Source organism: Dermacentor variabilis, chromosome 8, assembly GCF_050947875.1.
Source record: "Dermacentor variabilis isolate Ectoservices chromosome 8, ASM5094787v1, whole genome shotgun sequence".
NCBI lineage: Eukaryota > Metazoa > Arthropoda > Arachnida > Ixodida > Ixodidae > Dermacentor > Dermacentor variabilis.
Window position 1 is genome coordinate 9,309,396 of NC_134575.1, and position 26,463 is coordinate 9,335,858.

A 26,463-nucleotide genomic window follows, 5' to 3' on the forward strand; every position below is an offset into this window, starting at 1 on the left:
GCGATCCTCGATCTCTGGTCTGAGAAAATACAGGGAAGGAATTTCGTTTGTGGAGGCTAGACGGGGCAAGTGGAGAGAGTCTCTCTCTTAGTTGTAGTCCTCGCCTCCTAAAATTATGGGTTCGTGGCACTGAAATATATCTATCTCAGCTGATAATCAATCCATTTGAAAAATTCTTGCGGCAGAACGCTTCATAGATGGCACGTAACAACTTCCAATGTATAGCGGAAATTTTTTATGTGGCCTGGTGAGGGGCCCTTTAAAGAAGCTACCTGTGCTGGCTTGCCAAAATAAGCCGATCAACCAACAGGAATGATGCATGCCTGTTTGTCACAGGGCCCAGCAAAGTGGCCACATTGGCTATAGTAGTACCTCAGCTGCTTAACATTGGTCCTCACATGCACGCGCATGTTTCATGAATATTGGAGTTCGCAATCAGCCTGTGCTGATTATCAGCCCAGGCTCGTTTTCAGCCCAGGCTTTCTAATTGCAATGAGACCAAGCTTCCTTTTTGTGAAGAAGAAAGAACTAAACTTTGAACCTCATACATTATGAGGTGGCAGTCTATGATTCGGGGCATCACAGCAGTTGCTCATCTGCAAGTTGAATAGAAGTCAGTTTAGATTCTGTTTTTCATAGTGTGGATATAGAGACAGTACCCCCTGTGATAGCTTAGTGGCCATGGCGTGGTGCAGCTGATCTTGAGGTTGCGGTTCGATCCCTACTGCGGCAGCCATATTTCAATGGGGGCGAAGTGCAATAACACTCGTGGACTTATACTTACGTGCACTTTAAAGAACCTTGTGTGGTCAAATCAAAACTAACCGTGAGTCTTCTCTAAAGCATGCCTCATAATCAGGTTGTGGTTTTGACGTGTAAAAACCTAGAACCTAATGTAATCAGTAATATAGACACGATGCAAGTGTACAGATAGGCATCACAGAGAACTTTTTAAAACGATGTCATGTTTTTAATTTAAAGAATTGGAATTGTCTTCTCATACATGCAACGTATACTTTCCAACTTTCTAAGAAAGTCCACTCCATCTGAATGTTCACATTTAACTGCGCTCGTGATTTATCCTTTAAGCTGGAAACAGGTTTGACCATAATGTTTTAGCACAAGGTCTAACAGAAAATTTCTCCAAGCCCAATTTGAGGTACAAATAGTTAGGATTTGTAGTTGTGTACTGACATCACTTGGTAATCGAGTGAAGACAAGGCTTGGTCTGGGTTCTGATTGCACACTGATTTCTCCCTTGCAATGAAAGCAGGTTACACAGGCCTCAGACTCCGAAAGCATGGAGCACCAGCAGCGGGAGTGGAGGTTTCTGCGTAATGCACGGATAAGGTTGGCTGCGCAGGCTGAACGTCGGAAAACCGGTGAGCACTGTTCATGCAGGTGCTTGTGTGGGTGTTGCAGGATGCATGCAGTGTCCCACAATTGGTTGATATCTGACAATTGTGACAATTGTTGTCTGACGATTGGCATCTGGAAGAAGACAACTGTGTGTTTTACCTTTGTACTTAGCTATAAGTACTTTGACTATAAGTACTGATGACAGAGTTTAAAATGTGATGTATCCATAGCTTTGATTACGTTTTCCTTCCACCTTTACCAACATTTGTGTGTAACATTAGGTATATGTTTACCGTAAAAACCCGCGTATAATACGAGCCCGCATATAGTACAAGGTGAAATTTTTGGGACGCGAAATAGAAAAAAAAAAGTTTTATCCGCGTATAGTATGAAGTAAAAAAACTCGAGGAAAACATTTATTTAAATTGCACCCCGCACTTCAATCACTGTCTTCCTCAGCTACTCTCTCTTTGGATGGTTCTTTGTTGGACATATCTTCCCAGAGGTGCTCATCCTCTGTGCCATCGAGTGCGTTTGAGGTGCCATACTTCTTGAATACGTGACTCACACAAGGTCCTCTGGTATGCTGGCCCATGCGTCCACAATCCACTTGCATAGCGCGGCTGGCGAAACCCGCTTCAGCCGCCCGGTCAGCGTCACTGCAGGCTCGCCTGAGCGCATCCAATCTGCGTAACATCGCTTGACCACGTCCTTGAACGGCTTGTTCACGTAAACATCTAAAGGCTGCAACTGAGACATCATCCCACCCGGGATAACGATGAGCCCAGTGCCAGATTCACGCAACAGGATCTTCACTGAGTTGGCCAAATTGCAACAAAATGCGTCCAGCACGAGGATTGACAGGAACGACAACAGTGCGCCGGGCCGCCTACACCAGACAGACTTTATTCAGTCGAGCACAAGATTCTCGTTCATCCAGCCTTTCTCATGGCATCTCACAACCACATTTTTTGGCAGCTCCTCACCTTTAGGCACTGTCTTGCGCTTGAACATGACATAGGGCGGAAGCTTGCGTCCGTCTGCCGAGCAGGACAACATGACGGTAACTCACGTTTTCAGGTTGCCAGTGGACTGGACATAAACTTGTTTGAGCCCTTTTCGTGCATGGTGTGGGGCAATGGCATGTCCAGATAAACCAGTGTTTGATCAGCATTGCCGATTTGCCATAGCTGGAAAGCCACAAGCAGCTCTTTGAATGATTCAGGCAGCTTTTGTGAAATCGAAGTTCAGCAGCGTAAGGAAAAACCAGCATGGCACATGTAGCGATAAATCCAGTGCTTGCTCGCTTTGAAGGCTGAGCTCGGTAGCCCTTTTTCTATTGCAAGCTCCTTAGCTTTTGCCTGCATAAGCTCCATTCTCACAGCTAGATGCGCGGCTCGCTGTTGGCTTACAAACTCCGTCAGGGCGAGTTCGATTTCCGAGAATTCCCACTCTTCGGGCCGCGAAAGCTTAGTCATGTTCCGCTGCACGCGAAAAGGGCTTCCTTCTGTCGGCGCCATCTGCGAATGCTTCCCTTGTTGACGACAAACTGCCTCCAGGCCACACTGTTGCCAATGTCCTGTGCGGCTAAAATAACCTTTTTCTTGAAAGCAGCCAAGTACTGTTTTGGTGATCTGAACATCTTGGTCCTTCAATGCGGAATAAAAAAGATGTACTTTGCGAAGCGTGGTTTGCACGTGTGCTGCCAAGGTGCGCACTCAACAATAAAGAAACGATGCTGTAGTCACACAGCAATAACGAAGTCAAGCCATAGCCACGCAGCAATAACGAAACCAAAACTTCCAAGCCCAAAGTTCTGACTGAAATTTTTGTTTGGATCCGCATATAGTACGAGGCAAAAATTTGGGACGCTAATAATAAGAAAAAAACCTCGGATTATATGCGGGTCTTTACGGTATATTGCACCTGTGTTGTGTTTCTGAAATATAGTTGAAAGCCTGCACGTGGGGGGTCCTGTTTACATGTCCCTTCTCTGTCTGTGTTTTTTTGCATGTTTCCCTGTCTATACTTACATGATAAACCAACTAGCCCAAACAAAAGCTTTATTCTAGCTGTTTACAAGCAAAGTTCAGAAGTATTGCTCTTTCACATGTAACTGCTAACTGTAACGTGCAAGCTGAATGGCTCACTCAATTCAGCTACTTTTCTGCATTGTGAATACAGCTAAACCTCGCTATAACGAAATTCAGTATAACAAAATTCTCAATATAATGAAGTATTTAAATTATGACTTCTTGTCCCTAGATCACCATGTATTTAGAACATCAATACGAAGAAGTGTGCTTATACACGATTTCAGTAGTATAACAAAATTTAACTGCTACCGCGAAGGATTACCAAAACAATAAATTTGAACTTCCGCAGACGCAGATGTTCACATGGTTGAATTATAAGTGGCTGCTTCTCAAATCACACGCCACATGACCATGAGCGACTGCTGAAGCGGAGCAGCGTCATGTTCCATATAATTTCTAAGTGCGATAAGGTCCTATTGCGTTCCGCATTTTGTATGCTTTAGGTGTGAATGAAAGCGTGCGAGGGTCTCGTTATTTAACATTTCCATGGCTGCACATTGCTGAGCATGGCTGAGCATGTATGCAGCCCGTGTGCCCTATTTTAGAGGTCTTCTGGGGCGTGTGCAAAGTGTGCCGAGATTGCGTGGCATGCATCATGCATGCTGTCTTCCCGAACATTTAGTATTTGAGGTTGTGTAATCTCGGGTTTCGGGGACACGTTGAAGTGAGAGGCACACAACGGCCTCCACTGCGAATGCTTTTCATGCTAGTGTGGCCCCACTTGATAGTGTCACCCACCTGACACTATCAGCCACGGGGGCAGAGTGGACACCAAAGTGTGGTTGGGGTCGCCCCATACCACCAATGTGAAGATATTGTCGACACAGCATGAAATCGTATCTCTCGTTGCCAACTCTTAAGTTCAATAAAATGAATTTCTTCCTCATTCAAGCTTGCTTTTTCCAACTGTGCAATAATTCACGAAATTTTGTAGCCTATTCCATGCAAGGAAAATCCATCAGTGACTTTACTTATTTGCATAAAAGGTCGAACTTCAGTAATATGAAATTTTGATGTAAAGAAGTACCCATTTTATTGACTTCGTTATGTTGAGGTTTAACTGTAGTTGATGCTGACTCTCAAAAGTAATTTTAGTAATAATCTATTCCGCTCTTTCTTAGCCTGAAAGAGCTCTTTTCTTTTTAAAACGAATTGATGTAGACGTCTGTTGTTTCTAACAGACTTTTGTCTATAGGGAAGCACACATTGGTCTGCTCTAATGATTTATAACTGATTGTTTTTTGTGATGGATCTCAAGTGATCATGGAGAAGCTATAGACTTTTGCTAAAAAACATGTTCCATGAGAATTGATCTGTGGAATTAGCTATACGCCAGGGCCAATTACACCTGCACATGTTGCTTAATTGAGAAAAGCCGATCACGGATGGTGACTGCTTGGTTCTGAAAAGCATGTGGACAACGCATGCACCGACCAAATGAAATCACTGTTAGGTGCAGCCGCTGCAGGCAGAACCGTGGTCGCTTTTGACGCGATCATGGATCACGACTAACCAGTTCTAAATTCACATACCCAACGAAGTATCATGCGCAGCAGCAAATGCAAAAATAAGGACTATAAACACAAATAAACATGAAACGTTCCGGCGTTCCTGTCATTTTCCGCTGATGAGTGGCGATGCGGACTCCACAGCTTCATTTTGGTTGGACACTAGCGCTGATTTCGCTCTTTCACACTGCGCACTTGCAGTGCTCCACACTCCGAAGGTCCGAGGCTTGTCGAAATTAACGAGCGTTTGGTGCCATTAAATGTTGCGTACGCCTTCCAAAACCAGAGAATCAGTCTGTATCATCTTATTTTCTAAATCAATGAGGGTTGAATTAACGACGCTTTACGTATTGTTGAGTCTATTAGGTGGAGGAGTAGATGCCAACCAAGAATATGCCATAGAAGAACGCGGACACTTGAGTGAGAGGCACTCCTAATGCCAATCACCTGGAAAGCTACAGCTCGTACTTCACAATGTAGGGTCACACATTTTACAGCTTACATTTCAAGAATTTGTAAATTTGTAAAATTTGGCAGGGCCCAGTTTTTGAACCCTTTACAGATATGCCTGCTTTGCTTCTAGTTTGCAAAGCAAGAATGTAACAGATGCACTTTCTGGGGCCTTTGCTACTTCACATGGTGAGTCAGATCAAAGTTATAGTTTGGTGTAGAGCACAATAAGACACCCCAGCAGTAATATGATACATAAAGAAGATTGACTTCATACAATGAAACAGAATATGCAATTCCTTGAGAAATTTTACCTACTTTGTGTGTGTTGTCTTTGTGGCACATATGATGAGGCTGTTAAGAAATTGAGGTATTCAAGCACATTTGCAAAATTAGTTGGTGGCTGAATCCTGGATCACAAAAATGGTGTTGCTTTTCACCAGATCTGGCACAGTTAGTCACAGTTCGAGAGTGATTTCTATGTAGAGTTCTATCACGCACATGACCAAAATTCCATCCAAGGTACACAATGGCTAACTTTAAGGTGTGTGCGTGTGCAGCAACTGGAGCACGCCTGGACGAGCAGGTGTTCTACAGCCGGTGCCCCAGCGTTCCTACCTGCCTAGCCTTTCACCCGCATGAGGCAGAGCTCTGTGTTGCCAACAGGGATTCCTATAGGTAGGCATCTCATTCTGAGAACCCATTCCGTTGAAGACCCAGTTGAAGTGCTTGTTTCAAGTAAAGTAGCATCGTCTGCTACTAGGGGTGGCATTGGAAGCGAAGAAAGAAGAGATTGAGAGGCACGTACTTTGCCACAGAACATGCACACAAAAAAAGGAGTAAAGCAGAAGATGAGCTCACATGCTGTGTCTCTGGCTCCGAAGGCCTTGTCCGTCCCCTATGACTATGCCTGCTCTTTCTTCTGAAAAACCCTGCGTCTTTACTACAGATCCCAGGCAAAGCACAACTTTTTTCCTGCGTGGCCACCATCTAAATTCCTTAATTTTCTCCCTCAGTCGCTATGGTTGCTCAGTGTCTACGTTGTTAGGCTCCCGAGTACGAGGTCGCGGGATTCAATCCTGGCCACGGCGGCCGCATTTCGATGGGGGCGAAATGCAAAAACACCCGTGGTACTTATATTTAGGTACACGTTAAAGAACCCCAGGTGGTCAAAATTTCCGGAGTCCTCCACTACGGCGCGCCTCATAATCAGAAAGTGGTTATGGCACGTAAAACCCCATAATTAAAAAAAAAATATATCCCTCCCAATCTGTCCTCAACAAAGGAACCTCAGGTGGGGATTAAACTACTTTTGAACCTTTACAACACTATTGCAGTTTAAATAGAAACGGGTAAGACAGAAGAATGCATAGCAATGTAAACATAACATAAAATAATGTCATTTAAGCTGGAACAAAACTTTTGAATGCATTTTCTCTGTGAAGGAAGTGGCATTTCTTCTAAGAAAGGGCAATGGATGGCGTGATTTAGCTCTAGTCACCCAGTGACAGCATTACTCCCTCTTCAACAATTAAGCCGTCTTGCTTCATGTTCAATCTTGTGCGCTATTCTTCTGTTTTTAAATTGTGGCTCGTATTTGCACAATCGCTACACTTTATTCCTAAATCTCCTTTCAGGAGTTCCATACAAGTGGCTGTTATACGTTTGCTGTACATGTTATACTGCACGTGCCAAGATTACAGTGTTTTGCTTTTCACATGAAAGTTACACATGGCCGAACCACGCTCTAGACTGACAAAACCTGCATTGCAACCCCAGCATAGCAATTGCAGCCCAGCGTTGTGGTCTCCTGTTCACATCTTGTCGCCTGCAGCCTCATTTCCCAGGAATGTCAAGGAATCTGCAAATTCTTTCGCAGCTTTTGTTGTGACTATGGTACCACGACTGTCAGCTGCTCAGCATGGTATCGCATGGTTGAGTCACAGTTGCAACAACCGAATTCTAGCCTGTATATTGAAATTGCAGTTCAAGTTAAAGGGCCTTAAGCAAGCAAAAGTAAACTGGACCATGCTTTATAACCATTCTTTTATTTTTCCCATCTTTTTTGCCTTTCATCACTGGTTTGCCAGCCACCGTACCCCTGTTGGACCTGCCATTGGGCACTTGTTCCAATAGATACATAGAATTGCTGGGAAAGAACCTTTCCCAAATAGTGTAGTCCTTTGCCTTTTGCACTGTGCATAGCCTAGATGTAGCTTTTGGACATCCAGTGAGTGATCATTGGGCCCCCTCAGATAACTTGTGCTTCCTTTGTGCAGTCTCTGGGATGATCATGGGAACCTTCAAAGCTGCCACATGAACGAGAATCCCGCACAGACGCGCATCACGGCTCTCACCTACCTAAATGCACATGATGTACCACTCCTACTTCTGGGATCAGGTATGCTGGCTTTTTATGATCATCGTTATTAACTTAAAGCAAATAGCATGAAATCTTGTATGGGCCTAAGCATTTCGCTCTGTGTTGAAGGAATAACCGAAGAAACTGTCAGAAAGTTATCAGAAAACATAGTCTGCATGTTCATCAGAAACCTGTAGTGGCCAAAGCAGCCTATCTGTGGTATTGTTTTCTTGCCACCAGCTTGTTCGCTTGACTGTTGCATGACCTTTATTTGTGCTGACTTCGCTTTACTGGCAACGCAGTTTATATTTCACACACTTTCTGGAGCTTGGCACGTTGTGGTACCCGGTTTAGAATTCCGTATCAATGTCATCATCTTTGCAGCCAAGAAATGCACAGGTGCATCATAGTTGCATTTATGTTGAGCACTACAACTATTGGAGCATGTCCCACTAAATTTGTATTGCAGCCACAACAAGACAAGCGCAGCATTCACACTGCATGTCTTCAAACAGCAAACCTAGATTAACCAACGATAGCACTTGTGCCTGCCTTCACATGATTCCAGCCGCTTACGAAGGATTTGAAAATGCAGACCAAAGCGCGCAAGAACAGTACACAAGGCAGGGAGTGTGACTTAAGCACTAGCAACATAATCTTGCACCATGAAGGAGGTGGCATCACTGGAACCAGACAGCGATAGCTAAAGACCAGAAGTGCTAAATTTGAATCCTTTATTGCACATTTTGAGGCATTTGTTTTTTGGCTTTCATAAACAGTGAACTAGTATGAATGATGGCATTGCTTGCCATTTCCTTGTTTCTCTTGGTGTATTTTTTGTGTGCTTTTGTGGAGGCTCGAAGAAGCTGCAAGATATCATAAGCGAATGTTTCCTGCTGTGTGCAAGTGACTAAAATTTTGCACAGATGCTCATGGCAGCATTGCCTCGCATCTAGTATGGTTACGCGGCATATTCAAAAGGTTTTGCAGGATCTGCTTAAAGAAAAATGGGAAAACAGCGCAAACAGCTGGAATTGATCCTGTTATTTGCGTTCCAGTGATGTACTACCTGCTTTGACAGTGCAGTTCACCTTGACTTGACAGATGACGGAGCCGTTCGTGTATGGCGAAACTACAGCCTGTCCAACCGTGAATTGGTGGCAGCCTTCCAAGCCCTTGGAGACGTTCCGATGACAGCAAGAGGTGAGCACGTCCGCTCACCTCTGCCATGCTGCTCCCTACTCCAAGGGAGGCATCGGTTGTCTGTGCTAACTCACTTAAAAATGTACTCAATGACATATTCGACTATTCATTTTTTAAATTTTTTTCCCCTGGATCTTGAAATATTAAGAAAACTATTGGTAAGCCTCAAAGTGCCTTGAATAATTTCATGTAATATCTTTTCTATGAATTAGTTTCAATTTTGTTTCCCAGTTGTTGTACGTATTGTTAATCTATGCTGCAGAAGTTGATCACAAAGTAGCAGTGTTGCCATTTTAGTGAATTTGTGGCTAGATTTAGCGATTTGTCTGCATAGTGACAAATCTTTCAATTTAGTGATTGGTGACTTTTTTTAGCGACGTGACAGAACAATGCCACCGCCGTAGCCTCTGAGATGGCATTGGTGCCTGTGCCTGTGCTATAGTACTGTCGTACGCTATATGACGGTCGTATCCTCGTTGTGATTGGACTGGAGCAACGGTAACGCTTCCATGCTTCGGACCTTCATATGCACCCTCATTTTACCACGACCGGGTTTGAAGTGTTCACTGTAACAGCATGGCACTTTTGAAAATGTTTGCTGTATCTGGACGCAGTTTAAATAGACAGGGTTGGGAAATCGCAGATGCAGTGAAATATGGTTGTCATAACTGATAATTCATTTTATCTGGGATTGTTACAAGTGAGCTTGACTGCAGTAAATTATTTAAGGCATTCTGAGGCTTGCCAGTATTTTTTCTAGGTTTTCAAGTCCCAAGGACCTTTGTTTAAAGCAAAAAATGAGAATTTGAAAATGTCATGTGAGTTTGCCTCTCCTTGCAGCTTTTCTATTTTGTTTTATTGACCTCAAAAGTAAGGGAAATGCGTAACTCCACCTACATAATAGGCAGAGTTACAGTCTTAAAATAAAAATGACTCAAACAATGCCCAGAAGGCACTTCCAAAACTCAAAGCACTTTTAGAAAACTGACTACACTGAATATTTTTTGTACCACTGACAACAGTTTTTTTTATGCAAGGCATACCCAGCCTTAGAAAGAAAATAGAAATTCAGAACTCTACTTTTATCTGTGAGTAAAAAGAAAAAAAAAAGGAAATTAAGAAAAAAGCTTACGCCATTTCCAAATGTGACGACCGTTCTTTGAATAACAGTGTATCGCTAATCCACACAATGTCATTAAATACAGAATTGCAATATTTGGTGGTATGGATAAAGAATATTCAAATGTGACAGTATGTGGGTACAAAACTTGCGATACGTTATCACTGTGATTAAGCAAGTGTCAGCGCAGTGTAACGGTAAGTATTTGGTGACAACAGACTTAGTAATAACAAACATTATACTCAGTTGACAGTTTACCTTTGTTTGAGCCAGGTCTCCTTGTGCGTTTATTTGTACAGTCGTAAATGTTAATGTAGTTCTGTACTTCTTGCCAGTGCAGTCATGATAGAAGCACCCATGGCTGAACCCTGATTGCCTTGACAGTGTTTATTCCTATTTTTCTTTCCCATTTCTTTGTTTCCTATCTTCTTCTCCTCTTCTCCTCTTTTCATTCCCTCTTCCCGAAAGAGTAGGCAGGCGTCGTGCCCCTCTCAGTGGCAATTGTCAGCTTGCTCCCTCCCTGTTTCCTTTGTGTGCTTGCATGTTTAGAAATAATAATAATAATAATAATAATAATAATAATAGTGTGCAGCAGTCATGAATGGTGCAGCCCTCTGCTTTTGTCAAGAACGGCACACACATGAATGTACAAAATCCTCATTCATAATTTAAAAGGCAAATTTTGAACATTTCGTGATCTGAACAGCTAGAGCAGCATTGATAGCCAACAGGGCAACTATAGAGCCCATGCGGAAGACACTGGACATGCCAAGGTGATGTTCAGTTGTCACAGTCATGCAGCATGCATGTCCTGCATGCATACACAAGGATTCAGCACTTGCAGTGGTATGTAAGAATGATTATGGTTTAAGTTAGCCATTGTTTCCATATGCTAATGTTACCAGCAGTTCCTCTCCATTGAAATGCATGCCATTGTGATGTAACCGCAAAGGCAGTTCACATTTCCACCAGTTTGAACCATGACTACGATGTTTGCTTTGCACCACAGACAAGCGTTTCTCTGCAGGATCTGGCATGGTGCTGGATTGGGATCAAGAGACAACAACGCTGATCACATCTGGTGATGTCAAGGTCATTCGTGTCTGGGATACCAACCAGGAGAAAAAAGTGCTGGTGAGTTCTTAAGCTTGAGACATGACTGTGTGCACATGTAGTTTGGCCGCACGCAAAACAGTGCACAGTGTGGAAGGTTACTCAATGTGACTGAATTACTCCATCGTTGATACGACACCAGCACTAAAGAACACTTGCCACCTTTAAAGGGAAGCTGAAACACTTTTTAAAAAAAATGAGTTCTCTACGGCATTCTACAGTTTTGAGTCCCCTGAACACGAATATCTGGTTCAAAAAGGCCGGACACAAGCGCAAGCGGCTGTTTTTTCGTGAAAACGCGCACCAGCGCCTCAGGGTATCGTGCGAACGCCGCTATTGCCCGTGATTGGTCGGGGCCGCTGTGACGTCACTCGCGGCAGTCGCCGGTCGGCGCCGCCGTTTCAGAGCGTAAGCATGCTGTTCTGTTCTGGCTTCATAGCTGAGTTGTAAGCATTATGGAACGTTCTCGCTGTCTCGGACAGCTTGTATTTTCGCCGTACATGTTCGAACCGACAGCCGATACGGAAAACGATGGTGGCAACGGCGGCAACGACGATGTTGGGTGTGCCAAAAGCGAGAGCGATGTGTGCACCTTCTCGCGCGTTGGAAATCTTAGCTGGTATGTATGTTGTTGTTTTTTTCATGTAGCTGCACGTTCCAATGACGGTAGAAAAAATGCGCTAATGTGTCACTGGGAACTTGCTGCTGGAAGAATGCCGAAGCACTAACTTCTCATTGTATTGTAAACACGGGTGCAATTCCGCGATGTCGAGCACCTTGCCGCTGCTTGTCTAATGTCCCGTGGTTTTTTGAGTGTTGATACACGATCGCGAACATAAGTGCCGCGTTTCAAAGCGCGCACATGCAGTGCTGCGAGGTACAGCCATGGAAGTTGCTTATCATACACATCCAGAGATGGCCAGAGGTATTATATGTGCAATATTCATACTATGGTTCGACGACTTTGCGATTGTGGCTCAATCAAGAATCGGTATGCGTGCTCCATGCTAGTGTCGACATAAAGATATTAGGCAGTTTTAGCACCGCCGTGTGGTAAACACGATAACTGCAAGCGTACGTCGAATGTCACTAGGCAAGTCTATACTCCATTTCATACCTCAGGTGCAACGCTGTGGAAGCTACGCACGAAGTCCGGTCACCAAAATTTATTACTGCGCGCGTTTCCGTCTATGCTTCGCAGCGTGCCAGCGGCGTTTCCTCGCGCGACATTGCACATGAAGCTGCCGCGACGGGCTGCAATTAAAAGATGCCGAAAAAAAAATTGATTTAAAAGAACGTGTTAGCAGCCGTAGTGTTTCTATGGGTAAATTCTTTTTTTTTCATTCAGAACTGAGCTTATATATGAAAAATTTTCTCAAAATCGGGTCAAGAAACACCGAACTTTTTCTCAGTGCGAACGCAGCCACTGCGAGAAGTATCTCAAGCCTTGTTAGGGTTGGCGTCTGACACCACGTGGCGACAGGTTATTCGCCCTACCGCCTGAGCCGGAGCCCACGGGTGACCTCATCCCCTTCACCTTATCTTGGCCGGACCCCACGGCGCCGGAGAGGTCATTCACCCTACCTCTGAGCCGGAGCCCACGGGCGGCCTCATCCCCTTCCCCTCCTCTCATGGTCGTGGCATCGTGTGTGCTTACCTCATTCCCTTCACCTTCTCTTGGCCGGACCCCACGGCGCCGGAGAGGTCATTCACCCGACCTTCTCCCCGGATTCGTCGAAAAGAGGATCGACTTCTCCTACCCGTGCTCGGTATTGCAGGAGGAGGGGCCCTCTCTCCGTGCCTGTCACGTGTCATCGGCGGAAGCAAGATCCCGCCCACACTTGTAGAGAGCCTATTTAAGGGGCTCCGAAATGTACTTTGAGAGACTTCATACTTCATGCTTTTCTTATTTTCTTTCAACTACCTTTGAATAAATAGTGCAAGTTTCGCACTAGCAAATCGTCTCGCCCCTGCTTGGTCGCCATGATCTACCGGATGCCTGCAGCCCGCCGACAACGCCACGCCACCCAATAAGTAATGTCGGTCGAGCTTCGATAGGCAGGCGTCGCTACTTCTCGGCAGCAGTACGGTACGCTACCCTGGAGTACGCAACAGCCTCCACAGCGTTGCACCTGATGTATGAAACGGAGTATAGCAAAGCTAGCAACAACGCGTTTCCGCATTTGTCGTAAGGCTATCCGGCTATCGCGGAAATGGTCCGAGCACAGCACAGTTGATTTCGTCGGCACGAACTTATCTCTCCTCACCGCACTACGCTGCAAGCTTCTTGTCCTTCGGGAACCTGTGAAACACCACATCGTCTCGCCCGCCTGTGTTCGCGCAGCCGAATGCTGCACAGAACGAGGGCATGTTGGGCGCCCTTGGCTGTAGGCACTCACGCAGCACCGAAGGAAAGAACAGTTTACGAAAATCGCAAAAGAAAACAAACGTGAGCGGCGGCGGCGGTGGCAAATCTCTCGTAGCGTCGTTCAGTAAAGCGCAGGACGGAAAGAGGCACGCCAACACATGTCAGCACGCCGGTCCGGCAGCTCGGTCCCCGCGCGTGACGTCACTCTCGCCGGTTCTCTCCTCTGGCAACCACCTCACCCGGCGCTCCGGGAAGCGATGGGGGCGTGTCCGCGGGGGTGATTTAGAAAGCGTTTTCCGCCTCGTATATTAACAAAACGAAGAAAAATATTTCGGAACCGTAAATTATTAGGTCTGTTCTTCCCAATCCCAGCAATTCATGGAAATTGAAAACCGTTTCAGCTTCCCTTTAAGACCTTTTTGCAGTGTCTTACATCAGTGGAATAATGTCTACTTGAAATTTCACGATGGTTGATGCCGCAGAGGCACTTCACTTATCACTTAGCCTGATGTGAGTTGCATGCCCTGAAGGTACACTAGAGTTTCATTAATTCGACTTTAGTTCATTTGATTTTTCGGTTATTTCAATCCGGTCCAAAGGTCCCAGCCAGCGCTCATGCGCCTCACCCAGCGATCTCCAATTACCCCTGTCTTGCGCTAGCTGATTCCAGTTTGTGCCTGCAAATTTCCTAATTTCATCGCCCCACCTAATTCTCTACCGTCCTCGACTGCACTTCCCTTCACTTGGCACCCATTCTGTAACTCTAATGGTCCAGGGTTTATCTGTCCTATGCACTACTTGGCCTGCCCAGCTTCATTTATGTCTCTTGATATCAACCAGAATATCCTCTATCCCCACTTGCTCTTTGATCCACACCTCTCTCTTCCTGTCCTAAAGTTATGCCTAACATTTTTCGTTCCGTCGCTCTAGTACAGTACTTAACGTGTTCTTGAGCCTTTTTGTTAACCTCCAAGTTTCTGCCCCATATGTTAGCACCGATTGAATATAATGATTTTCTTTTCAGTGACAGTGGTAAGCTCCCAGTCAGGATTTGGTTATGCCTGCCGTGTACACTCCAGACCCCCCCCCCCCTTTTTTTTATTCTTCTGTAAATTTCCCTCTCTTGATAAGAGTCCCCTGTGAGTAATTGACTTAGATAAACGTACTCCTGCAGAGACTCTAGAGGCTGACTGGTGATCATGAATCCTTGTTCCCTTCATTGTCTTCTACATATTATTCTTCAACACTACTCCTGCACTTTCTTGGTTAAGGTCCTCAATCATATGTTGCAATTCATCCCCACTGTTGTTGAACAGGATAGTGCCATCTGCAAACCAAAGGTTATTGAGATATTCACTGCTGATTCCCGCTCCTAAGCCTTCTCAGTCCAACATTTGAATACTTTTTGTAAGCATGCAAGGAATAGCATTGGAGAGATTGTGTCTCTTTGCCTGAACCCTTTCTTGATAGACAATTTTTTAGTTTTCTTGTGGAGAAGCAAGTTAGCTGTGGAATCACTAGATATTTCCCAATATGTTCACGCATGCCCCCTGTACTTTTTGATTATGCAATGCCTCCATGATGCCTGGTATCTCCACCGAATCCATGAAATCCATATAGAGAGGTTGATTGTACTCTGCATATTTCTAACTTACATGATTGATGACATGGACATGATCCATTGTAAAATATCCGTTCCTGCAGCCAGCCTGTTCTATTGGTTGATTGAAGCCAAGTGTTGGGCATAACGTTAGCAGATAGGAAGTATGTGGTGTGGATCAGAGAGAAAACTGGGGTAGCCAATATTCTTGCTGACATTAAGCGAAAAAATTGGAGCTGGGCAGACTACATAATGCATAGGGCAGATAATTAATGGTCCATTAGAGTTAAAGAATGGTTGCTAAGGGAAGGGAAGCATAGTTGAGGATGTCAGAAAATTAGTTTGGGTGGTGAAATTAAGAAATTTATGTGTTATCTTGTGTGTTCAGGCATCTGCCTTCCATCTGTCACATGCACTTTGTTGTGCTGCATGCTGTCCTTGTTATTAAACTTCGCCTCTGACATAGCTAAGGCACTCGAGGTGTCAGTTGTGTTAGGTTATTTACATTGCAGGTGTCGTTACTCCTAGCCTCATGGGCCCATAATTGTAGAACTCTCATGATTGCCGCCATTTCATTCAGAACTTACAATGACACCTTACTTATATATTAGTGACTGGTTATGAGTAACGTCTGCCAGGTTGTGTCTGCTCTGACTGTCCTCAGGCACCACAGCCTGTCGCAGAGATACATCGCTTGTACTGGCAGCTGCCTCTGACATGTCCTGCATACTGTGTTGCAGGATATGCCGACTGGCGCAGACTATCCCATCACAAGTCTCTCCATTGACCACGAGGGCTCCCTGCTAGTTGCTGGATGTGGTGATGGAACCATCCGGGTCTATGACCGGCGGCTACCACCTGCAGACTGGTCAGTGCCACAATTTGTGAGCCCAGACAATCTCCCAAAGCATCTTAAAACTTTTTGTGCGCAAACAAACAGGGACGAAGAATAGGGGCAACACAAGGATGAGCGCTTTCTAACAACTGGTTTTATTTTTGAAGAACTACCTGCTTAAATACCCACAGATCTGCGCGATCTAGTCAACAAAGCACACCTATAGCGCATATGATACCCGCAGATCTGCGCGATCAAGTCAAAAGAGCATGTCAATATTACATATAACACTTATGATAAAAAAAAGACGTGGACAAAAGCCACCCAGTCAAACTAAAAACAGCAAGGTGCATAAAACAACCACTTACAATAAGATGCGTTATAGATGTGATGATACAAGCGAATTTTCTTTATCTAACAATGAAACAGAAGGATGGCTGGTGCATTTTTCTTTTTGTTTTTCAATCCAGTGTGCTTCCACAATTTCCCTAGCGGTTTGATTCCTATGCCTATACAAAATGTCTGTGCTAGTAAGACAAGGGGAGCAATCATGTTCTTGGCAATGCATTGCCAAATGCGTACTAGGGCGACCTTTCAGACTAGACAAGTGCTCCCTTAACCTCGTGTTAATGCATCTCGCAGTCTGCCCTACGTACACATGACCACACGTCATAGGAATCTGATACACAACGTTCTTCGCACAATCAACAAATTGGTTCTTGCGCGGATGTTTAACACTACATTCTTTCTTTACATCATCCTTACTTTCGAACTTCTTTCTAACCTTAGAACACACGCTACCTATTGTTTTTTGCCAAAAATACCACTTTTACTGCATAACTACCAGCCACCTTTTTAAATCTGTGTGAAAGGCCGTGCACATACGGAATCCCTGAAACCTTGGAAGCTACATCCTTCTGCCTTTGATTCTTTGTGCATTGTCCTTTATCCTTTTTAAGTTCTTTCATTAGTCTAGCGCACGACGCCAGCATCACAGCGAGCCTTTCTCAACCTATCAACTTGCTCAAAAAATGCAATCTTTGCAGTGTGGTGACATGACTTCAACAACGCTGACCGGAAACACGAAATGACTACCCCATTCTTCACAAGCCTGGAATGGGTTGAGCCGTAGTCAGTCAGTCAGTCAGTCACAGTCAGTCAGTCAGTCAGTCAGTCAGTCAGTCAGTCACAGTCAGTCACAGTCAGTCAGTCAGTCACAGTGAGTCAGTCAGTCAGTCAGTCACAGTCAGTCAGTCAGTCACAGTGAGTCAGTCAGTCACAGTCAGTCAGTCACAGTCAGTCAGTCACAGTCAGTCAGTCACAGTCAGTCAGTCAGTCACAGTCAGTCAGTCAGTCACAGTCAGTCAGTCAGTCACAGTCAGTCAGTCACAGTCAGTCAGTCAGTCAGTCACAGTCAGTCAGTCAGTCACAGTCAGTCAGTCACAGTCAGTCAGTCAGTCACAGTCAGTCAGTCACAGTCAGTCAGTCACAGTCAGTCAGTCACAGTCAGTCAGTCACAGTCACTCAGTCAGTCACAGTCAGTCAGTCACAGTCAGTCTGTCTGTCTGTCTGTCTGTCTGTGTCTGTCTGTCTGTCTGTGTCTGTCTGTGTCTGTCTGTCTGTCTGTCTGTGTCTGTCTGTCTGTCTGTCTGTCTGTCTGTCTGTCTGTCTGTATTTGCAGGAAAATCACATCATCCTGCGGGTGGCAGAGACTAAAGGCATGATTGCCTGACGAGGTCTCTGCCCCCGTAACAAAAGGAGCAGTCTACAGCAGTACAGCAGAGAGCTGGTAACAAAAGAGAGGCGGCGTTACAAATAGTACACGCATACAACCTACATCATACATTCTATACAATATGGGTGTACTTAAACACTATGGACAGTTTATTTTTTAAATATCACATTGAAGATTCGCTCATATCACAAAAATACTTAAAAGGAAGTAAACAATTGAAACGGAAATTTACATTTGTCATTGTAACTTAACAATTTCAACCAAAAACAGAGTCGACGGAAAACAAAATGAACCGCAGTTCACGTTTGAACGTTTTTCTGGGTAGGCAGAAATCCAGAATAGAAGCACAGTTATTTAACATGTCTATTACCTGATATTCCAGATCCTGTTTTCCATAATTTGTTCTGACTTTTTTATTTCTGCGGTTGGGGTTACGGATGTCATATTGCGCCAAGACAGGTGTGTAAATACTGTGGAGTTTCTGTTTATATATTCACTGTGCCAGTGTCCATAAATATACTTTATTTGCTGGTAAAACATCAAATCTGCCAGCTTACCCCCCCCCCCCCCCCCAGGCTCTTGCGCGCGCTTGATCGTGTTAACGTGAATTAGCTCCCCTCTCCCTCTTTCCCTCTGCTCGCGCGGGAAGGCGGCACTCGTGAAGCCTCAATTTTTCTTGTCTCACCCTCGCACACTTTCATTCGCACCTACAGCACAAAGTACGCGGGCCGTGATATGATCTTATCGCACTTGGACTTATAGGGAACATGATGCGGCTCCACATCGGCAGTCGCTTTTGTCGCACCGCACGCGATTTGAGAGGTGTGTTTGCAAGCAGCCGCTTGTAATTTAATCATTTGACCATCTGCGTCTGCGAAAGTTTCCATTTATTTTCTTGGCATTCCTTTGCGGCGGAAGCAAAATGTCGTTATATTTAAATTTCATACAAACTTACTTTATTATATTGAGGTTCTAAATACACGGCACTTCGTAATATCGAGAATTTCGTTATATTGAGGTTTAACTGTACATACAGTGTCCCATGACAGTGGCCCTTTTCCACTCTGGGTGTGCTTCACCGCAGTACCATATATATGCTTGACCGCGTAATATCGCTGCATTGCGGCGAAGCTGACTTTCGGGAACCAGCATTATGCAACGTTTGATCCTTGTCATACTTTCCATTCTTCAAAGCCATAGGTGAGAATGAAAAAGGTGGAGTCAGTTTCATTGCTGGCAGTGGTGAATTCTTTCAATGAAAAATGTGGTACTGAACAGCAGGAAGCTTGGCAGCAAACGTCGAAGCAACTTAGCCTAGTGTTGCCATAGTGGATATGGCTGCTAGCAAATGGCCGTGCGAGAGCACTGGTTCAGTGCGAGATAATTAAGATGGCGGCAGCAGTAGCTTTGATTATTGCCATTTTGGACCTGCGATCACGGCAAAAAGTCTGTAAAATTGGATGGCAAAGGGTTTGAAATTTCAGACGTCCCATACATTGGCTCTATGGGGTATGTGTCGGTGCCGTAAAGGCATCCAAATTATTGGGCATGTCAGAAAAATTGATCATTGACTGTATTGTGACTCACCTTCACAATGTTTCGGGCCAAGAAAGGGAGGTGCATGACATACACTGAGCCACATCTATGCACCAGGGATGAATGTTGGACACACATTTACCAGCCGCAGTGTATGTGAAATGAATGATGGATCTACACAGCTATGTGGACTGTGACAGCGATAGGTTTGTGCCTTCATTTTGGACCCACAAAATGCACCATATGAATCTACGAAACCATGATATATGAGCAGTGAATGAAGTAAATATGGCATTGAGTAGGACTTAAGACATCATGAACTTAAAATAGCGGCAGATGATTTTTCTGCCATTCCCCATGATAATCCCTGTGAAGCACCTTCTCTATTACAGGGCTTGTCAGCATTTGCTTGAAAGCTCGAAAGTAGCATGTTTTCATTCACCCGTTTAGTACTAAAGGTTAAAATGTTATGCAATACAACTGTATTTTCTGTTACTCACTTTGCAGCCGCATCATGACACTTCGGGAACACAACAGCTGGATTGTGAACGTGCATCTAAATGTTAGGGAGCGCCGCATCACCAGTGGCTGCGTGACCGGTGATGTGCGCTTCTGGGAGCTGGGTCAGAGCTGCTCAACGCACACGGTCTCCACACATGTTGACATGACCGCCATGGCTGTCCACCCGGTCTTTGACGTCTTTGCATGGTCTGTTTCTTACATGCGTCTCTAAGATGGAAGTGAACCACATGTGAGACTCTCTTGACAGGCTTATGAAGCTTCGTAATCAAAGACAAATGTAGCTCTTGGATAATAATTCTGAGCAGGATCATGCCAATGCAGCACAATCGACAGTTTTAACAGATCCATAAACATATTGCAGTTATGGAATACTAGGTTACTAGATATGCTTGCGTGAGCAGCCATGTTGACAGTGCCATCCTGTGGCGCAGAATATAACTACAGAGAAAACAGAACTATTATTGTAGTGTTCAATCACCTCCTATGTAGCTTCTAGTGTAAAAATCCAAAATCTTTTTCCTTTATACAAGAGAAACATTTTTAGTGCGTTGTTGACAAAGCGTTACAGGATGTTACTACACCAGCATTCCTTCTACCATCTACAGCTCCAGTAACGCTTTATTTCATTAGTGGTAATATTTTTACGGACAAGTTAAAATTATTGTGCCCCTAGACACATTAATTTCCGTAACACTTGCTGCTCATATCTCTCCACCACCACTGCTCAATGTACCCCTCTGATAAATGTACCCCTATTTGTTAAATGTTTTCAATTTCATAAAGCAATCTTGAATGCCACTATCAGAATGTTGTGGGATTCCGCTATACCTATGCAAAGTTCCAGTTCAAAATTTTTTATTTTCCTACTTCTGACTATATCTTTTTACTAATATAATTTTGAGCTCTTGTGCAGCAATTTAGCAAGCTCTGCAGTATGTTGTTAATGTCTTTGACCTCCCCTAATTGACTGAAATGCTTGAAATTTCTCCCCCAAAAATACTTTGCAATGTCTCCAATATTTTTGCAGTTTTATTCCAATCTTGCTTTTTTATTTTGGTTTCATGCAGATTTCATTTTATTCTTGTAATGGCATGGCAGGTGGCTATAGCACTGTTAAGGAAGAGGAATGCCACATGCACATTGGCACACAAGAACATGCTAGTGTGCCTGGTGTGAGCGGCCACATTTAGTTGCCGCTTCCTGGGACTGTAACTATCATTGCTGACCTCCACAGTCTCGTTATCTATGTAGTGCATTCCACTTAGTGAAACTTTGATAAATTGCAACTAAACCCCTTAGCAAACATTCGTTTTTTAACTGTGCAAACTGATGACCACAAAGAGAGCACAAAACAAGGACTGTGCCTGTTCTTGTTTCATGCTCTCTTTGTGGTCATCAGTTCGTGCAGCTAAAAAAAAATAATGTTTGTGAAGATTAACAGCAAGTTCTTCTAAAACGTATTGCAGTTAAGCATTTTATCTTTTTTTGGTGTTCGTTTATGTATCGCAGGTGCATTGCTTTTAAAACAATAAGATGCATCAGTACTACTTCGCAGCCATGAATGTCACTCTGAGGAGGGCAATGGTAGCTACAGTCTCTGTTGTGGACATTGAATGGCCATTATTTTTTTTCCTGCTGCCCACGCGAAAGAACAGTGAGAGCATAGTGGCCTCTCGGTAATGCTGCTTCTGCCTTTGTTGTGTGCATGGTGACACTCTGTGGAAAAACCTGCTGGAATATAGACATTTCTTTTTACTTGCAAAAGCAGACTTGCATCAAATAAGCCATGCAAGATGTTCTAGATTTTATGGTTAGGAGGCAGGAACTCTATAGCACAATTGCCATCCTTTGAAAATAATAATATTCTGTCGAACCTTGTTTAAAAAAGAAATGCTGACGTAAGGACCTATCAAATATAACGAAGTAAATTTAAGCTTTCTAAGTGGGTAATGAACATATATGCTTATAAAGAATACTGGATATAATGAATGTACTTTCATGTCTAATACAACTTTGTCATAGCAAGCTTTGACTGTATTACTGTTTTAAGAGCCCTGTCCATGATATCAATCAAGCATCAAGTGATGGCAGTGCAATGGTGTGCAGTGGGTCGGCCAGCCAGCAGATCAGTGTGTTCAACAAGGAGGGGGACAACATGGGCTCCATTCGTCACCATGACTGGTTCATCAACCAGCGTGTTGGTCCCGTCTCCTGCCTGGCCTTCCACCCGTACAAGGTGAATGCCTTTGGCTCTGCCAGCCCCTTGGCTGCCTAACCCACTGTTCTGTCCAACCCGCAGATGTGCCTGGCGTCAGGAAGCACAGACTCCATCATTGGGGTCTACACCACTGACCGCAAGCACTGATGGAGCCAAGCAGACCGTGCCTTACAGGATGAGGAAAAGAGATGACCACTGCACTCAGTGCACGTCGGCAGGCGCTCCTGAGTCTACCGTGCCATTCTTTGTAAATGTCAAATGGGGTCAAGCAGTGGCATTGGTAGTGCTTGATGCCTGTTCACCAGCGTCAACTGCTCTTTCTGATCGGGGAATTGGAAATGATGCCCTGTGTCTCCACTCTTGATCAGTTCTGTGCCTCTCATTGAGTTTATTGCTTGTAGCTGCCCCAGCAATCTTTCTTTGTTGGGCACCCTGTTTTTGAGGCTAGCGTTGTAGTTAGCCACGCGGCTAGTGCCATCTCATCACTGTGGTTCGGATCCATTCTGCTTGTAAACTAGTGCTTGCAGGAGATTGTCACAAGGCTTGCCACTCCGGCACTGTGAGTCTAGCTGACTCAACTTGTCTGACACTGTCACTGAAAGTTTGGTAAATGTGGCCTTTTTTACAGTGGCTGCAGTCTCACAGAATAGCCGTGAAATGTTGGTGCCTGCTAGAAGTGCTTAGGAGAAAAGAAATGGAAATTGGGAGTTTTGTGCAAGCAACCAGGAGTGTCATGAAGTACCTGTCACGGATGTGCCTAGTCAAAGTGTGGAAGCTGTTTGCCAACTGTTAAGGTTGTTTTGATTGTGCTTGTTGCTGTGCGGAAAGCTGACTAGAAATTGTGTACAGGGAATGTGACAAAAGTTGATGCTTTTGTGTTTCTTGAAGCTAGTAGAGCTGGCTGTTTTAGTTATTGCGCATATATATATATATATATCTTTTCTTTTCTTATAGAAGGCATGTTAGGAGGCAGCTTTTTTTGTTGCTTGGGAAACATTCATCATGTGTCATAGTGTTCATCTAAAACTGTCATTTTGTACTTTCAAACTTACCTGCTTTAGACATTGTGGATGAACTGAAGAAGTCCCACGTTTTTCTGTTCAGTGAAAGTTTCTGTTCAAACTTTTTTCTGTGACATAGCAGTGTTGGTCTGTTCAAGCGACTTGTCTTCATTAAACCGACTGCATCTTTTACTATAGTGTAGCCATCCTGGGTGTAAAATGTGGACAGCACTTGGAATAATGTAGAAAAGGTATACAAACCATTTGTTGAATTTATCTAGTAATACCTTTTGCATGTGCTTTGTTTTGTACATAAGTTGCTGTGCGTTGCACAAAATTGTGTTAACATGAGTGAAAAAATGGCTTAATGACAGCCTTTATTGTTATATAATTTATCCAAGAGCCAAGTGACATGAGCTAGCTGTCATGTCAGAGATGGGGGCACCCACTGAAGAATTGCTCATCCATTTAGCGCATAGTATTTTGTGTGTGGACTTTCTCTTGCAGATTATTTATGAGGACTGCAATGAAAAAACCATTAAGCGCACACATTCTTCCCATCTGGCATGTCACACATAAGAACAACCACAGCACCAAAAGGGCAAAAATGTGCACTGTAGTGACCAAAGTCTTAAACACAAAGACACATTGTTCCGACCTCCACATGGGGGCCCTGTTGAAGTCCTAGGTTCAACAGAAGCCCATCAGTTAGGATGAAACATTCTAATGGGTAAAAAATGCGCACTACACCAAGCAAAGTTTTTAACAAGTGGACAAGACATTTGTGAGCAAGGCTCCTGAGCACGGGCTGAAACAGTCTTTTCATGAAAAACTTTGGTCAGTATAGTGCGCATCTTTTACCCTTTGGAATGTTTCATCTTGACCAGACAGTCTACAATTGAACCTTAGACTTAACCATGGCATTATGTGGCAACTGACACATTGCGATAAATGCCTGAGAAGCCTGGGTTCTCTGCGTAGGCAAAATGTGGTCATTATCTTTGGCATGCAGATGGGCAGGAGCAATCACTGCTGTCTGCAGGTCAGACGAACTGTCGCTGCCATTATGGTGCTGCCATGTAGCATGTGACAGCATATGGTTGGTTCATTGACACGGTTTTAGATCCAAAACTTACTCTGAAGGCTTGAAGCTAATTTTGAACACACAGGTATATTTAACATGCATTCAAAAAACACAGTCTACCAGCGTTTTTACGGTTTGCACTCACTGTAGTGGCTAACATGGCCTTGCAACAAGCATGAATCAGCGGAGCAGGGAAATGACAAGTCAGCCAATATCAACGGAGCATTGTCCAAGGACCTGTATGCTTGGACTATAACATTCAAAATGAGCTGCCAGAAGCCGCCATGATCAGTGTAAGGCTCTCAAGAAAAAAGTTGAGAGGGTTTCCTCATTCCAGCAATGTGCACATATTCCCTGCTTTCTGTTGTCTGCTTTCTTTGTGGAGTGATACTAGACTGGGCTACCAAGCAGCTGTCACTCCACCATGAAAAAAAAAAAAAGAAGAGGAAAGAAATGGTTACGAAGCTACAGCACCAGTCTACCGTGACCAAGCATGCTGTGCTAAGGGCATCCGCACTGGCTAACGGGCCAGTGTATTATCCGCAAAGAAAGCAGACAATGGAAAGCACAGGGGTATGTTCATTGCTGTAACGACGAGACCCTTGCCACTTTCCTCTCAAGCACGTCACTGCGGCCACAGCTTGTGCGTTGCAGCTGATATTGAATGCAATGGTATCTTGGCTACACATGCAAGAACAGCATTGGTCAGAACGGTAGTTGCACTCTCACAACTGGGGTGCTGGAAAAAGAAATGAAAAAAAAAATGGCCACTACCTCTGCAGTCCTCGTCCTAGCTAGTCATTAAAAAAGTAATCTTGGATCAGAATAGTATTGGCTTTAACTGGGGAGTGATTTCATGGTTTTAAAGAAATCTTGAAATACGAGGCAGACTCTAGCTATGTGAACAAAAGACAAAGAAAATTATTAATGTCAGGTAGGCACTGGTTAAAGTACTGTGTTATGGTGAAGCTTTGAATGTACAAATCAGTGTGTAAATGCAGCCAGAGACATAGTGCAATGTCTAATATGTACACCTCTGATTCGTACCTTAGCAACAACTTCATTCAGTCGCATTGGCTCATCTCTAGTATAACTTGAAGCAGCGTGAAGACTAGCACAGGAACCGAAAAACACACACACACACAACAGGATGAGTGCTAAACGACCAATGGAAAATTTTATTGAATGAACAACCAGCTTTATACCATGTCAAAAAAAAAAAAAGAACTCCGACAAAAACCAAAAGGTTGAAGGGCATGTGTACTGCCTACAAAGTAGAGGTGTTTATCTCTGCTTGAAGGCAGTGTGCATGCCCTTCAACCTTTTGGTTCTTGTTAGTATTTTTTTTTTCTGACATGGTATAAAGCTGGTTGTTCCTTCAATAAAATTTTCATTTGGCAGTTCAGCACTCGTCCTGTTTCTTTTCAATTGCGGTCCTTGTCTTAATGCTGCTTCAAGTTATTTTTCATTGCTCTTGAACCCTTGCTTAGCGAAAAAAAAAAAAAGAGAGACCGAGAAAAAAAATTGAGTAGAGCGCTTTCATTTGTGTCCTTATACAGTTTAGAAAAAAAAAGGCATCATTAGGTTTAACCTCTTAACCGTTGATAATAACTCATTATCACAAGGAGCATCCTCTGGTGCCAATGATGAGTTCACTCGTGAATTTTTGCAAAACGATTGCCGAAAGATTTGCAAAATTCTTTTGAAAAAATTGGGTCTTTTGGGGGAATTTGTCACGGCGGTTAAGGGGTTAAACTGCTTTGTGATGAGTGTGCAGCAATGTTGAATGCAAGTGCGCTATCACAAGCTCCTTACATCATCAAGATCTCAATCTTTGCGACGTATTTTATGTACTTCGATCATTTTGTTATTTCACTGTAATGTTAACACTCATCATATAAAGAGTTGTTTTGTTCACCATCTGGTGCCATTTCTGCTGCGCTTAAATTTGTGCATCTGCTCCTTTGCAGGGGCAGTAAAGAGCTTAAACTGCCTTTCAACCTTGACGGTATCGACGGAAATGATGTAGTTACCCGACAGGTTGAATTAAGAGTAATTTTTTTTCACTACCAACACGGTTCTAGAAATCTCCTGGATCTAACACCCAGTTTTTGATGGGGTCAAAACTGTGTTCCCCCAAATATAACATGCACCTAATGTTATAACAGTAAATGTTGCGGATTTCAGTACAGTTTACCTTCACAGAATGTAAATTTATTTACACTTAATGTTTATCGTTATCAGTCCCAGGTTTTATCACAGTATGCAGACCACATTACCTTCCCTAGAGTTGATCACATTTGACAGTCTCTATTTCTTGACCCAGAGCGCTACAGTTGCGAAGCATAGCACG

At 43.9% G+C, this 26,463-nt stretch overlaps 1 protein-coding gene across 7 annotated transcripts in view; it reads left to right on the forward strand.

The window, feature by feature from the left end:
• raptor (regulatory associated protein of MTOR complex 1) overlaps positions 1–26,030 on the forward strand; it is a 69,642-nt gene extending 43,612 nt beyond the window's left edge. For 3 of the 7 annotated variants that reach the window (XM_075701090.1, XM_075701088.1, XM_075701092.1), the window contains 9 exons: positions 1,271–1,382; positions 5,974–6,091; positions 7,693–7,814; positions 8,862–8,978; positions 11,126–11,232; positions 15,920–16,047; positions 19,793–19,993; positions 21,914–22,043; positions 22,107–26,030. In XM_075701090.1, coding sequence (XP_075557205.1) covers positions 1,271–1,382; positions 5,974–6,091; positions 7,693–7,814; positions 8,862–8,978; positions 11,126–11,232; positions 15,920–16,047; positions 19,793–19,993; positions 21,914–22,043; positions 22,107–22,172 — 1,101 coding nt within the window. In that variant the 3' untranslated portion in view covers positions 22,173–26,030. The remainder of the gene's footprint in view (positions 1–1,270; positions 1,383–5,973; positions 6,092–7,692; positions 7,815–8,861; positions 8,979–11,125; positions 11,233–15,919; positions 16,048–19,792; positions 19,994–21,913; positions 22,044–22,106) is intronic. The other 4 variants (XM_075701089.1, XM_075701093.1, XM_075701091.1 and 1 more) reach the window with 3 other exon arrangements.
• The last annotated feature ends 433 nt before the right edge of the window (positions 26,031–26,463 follow it).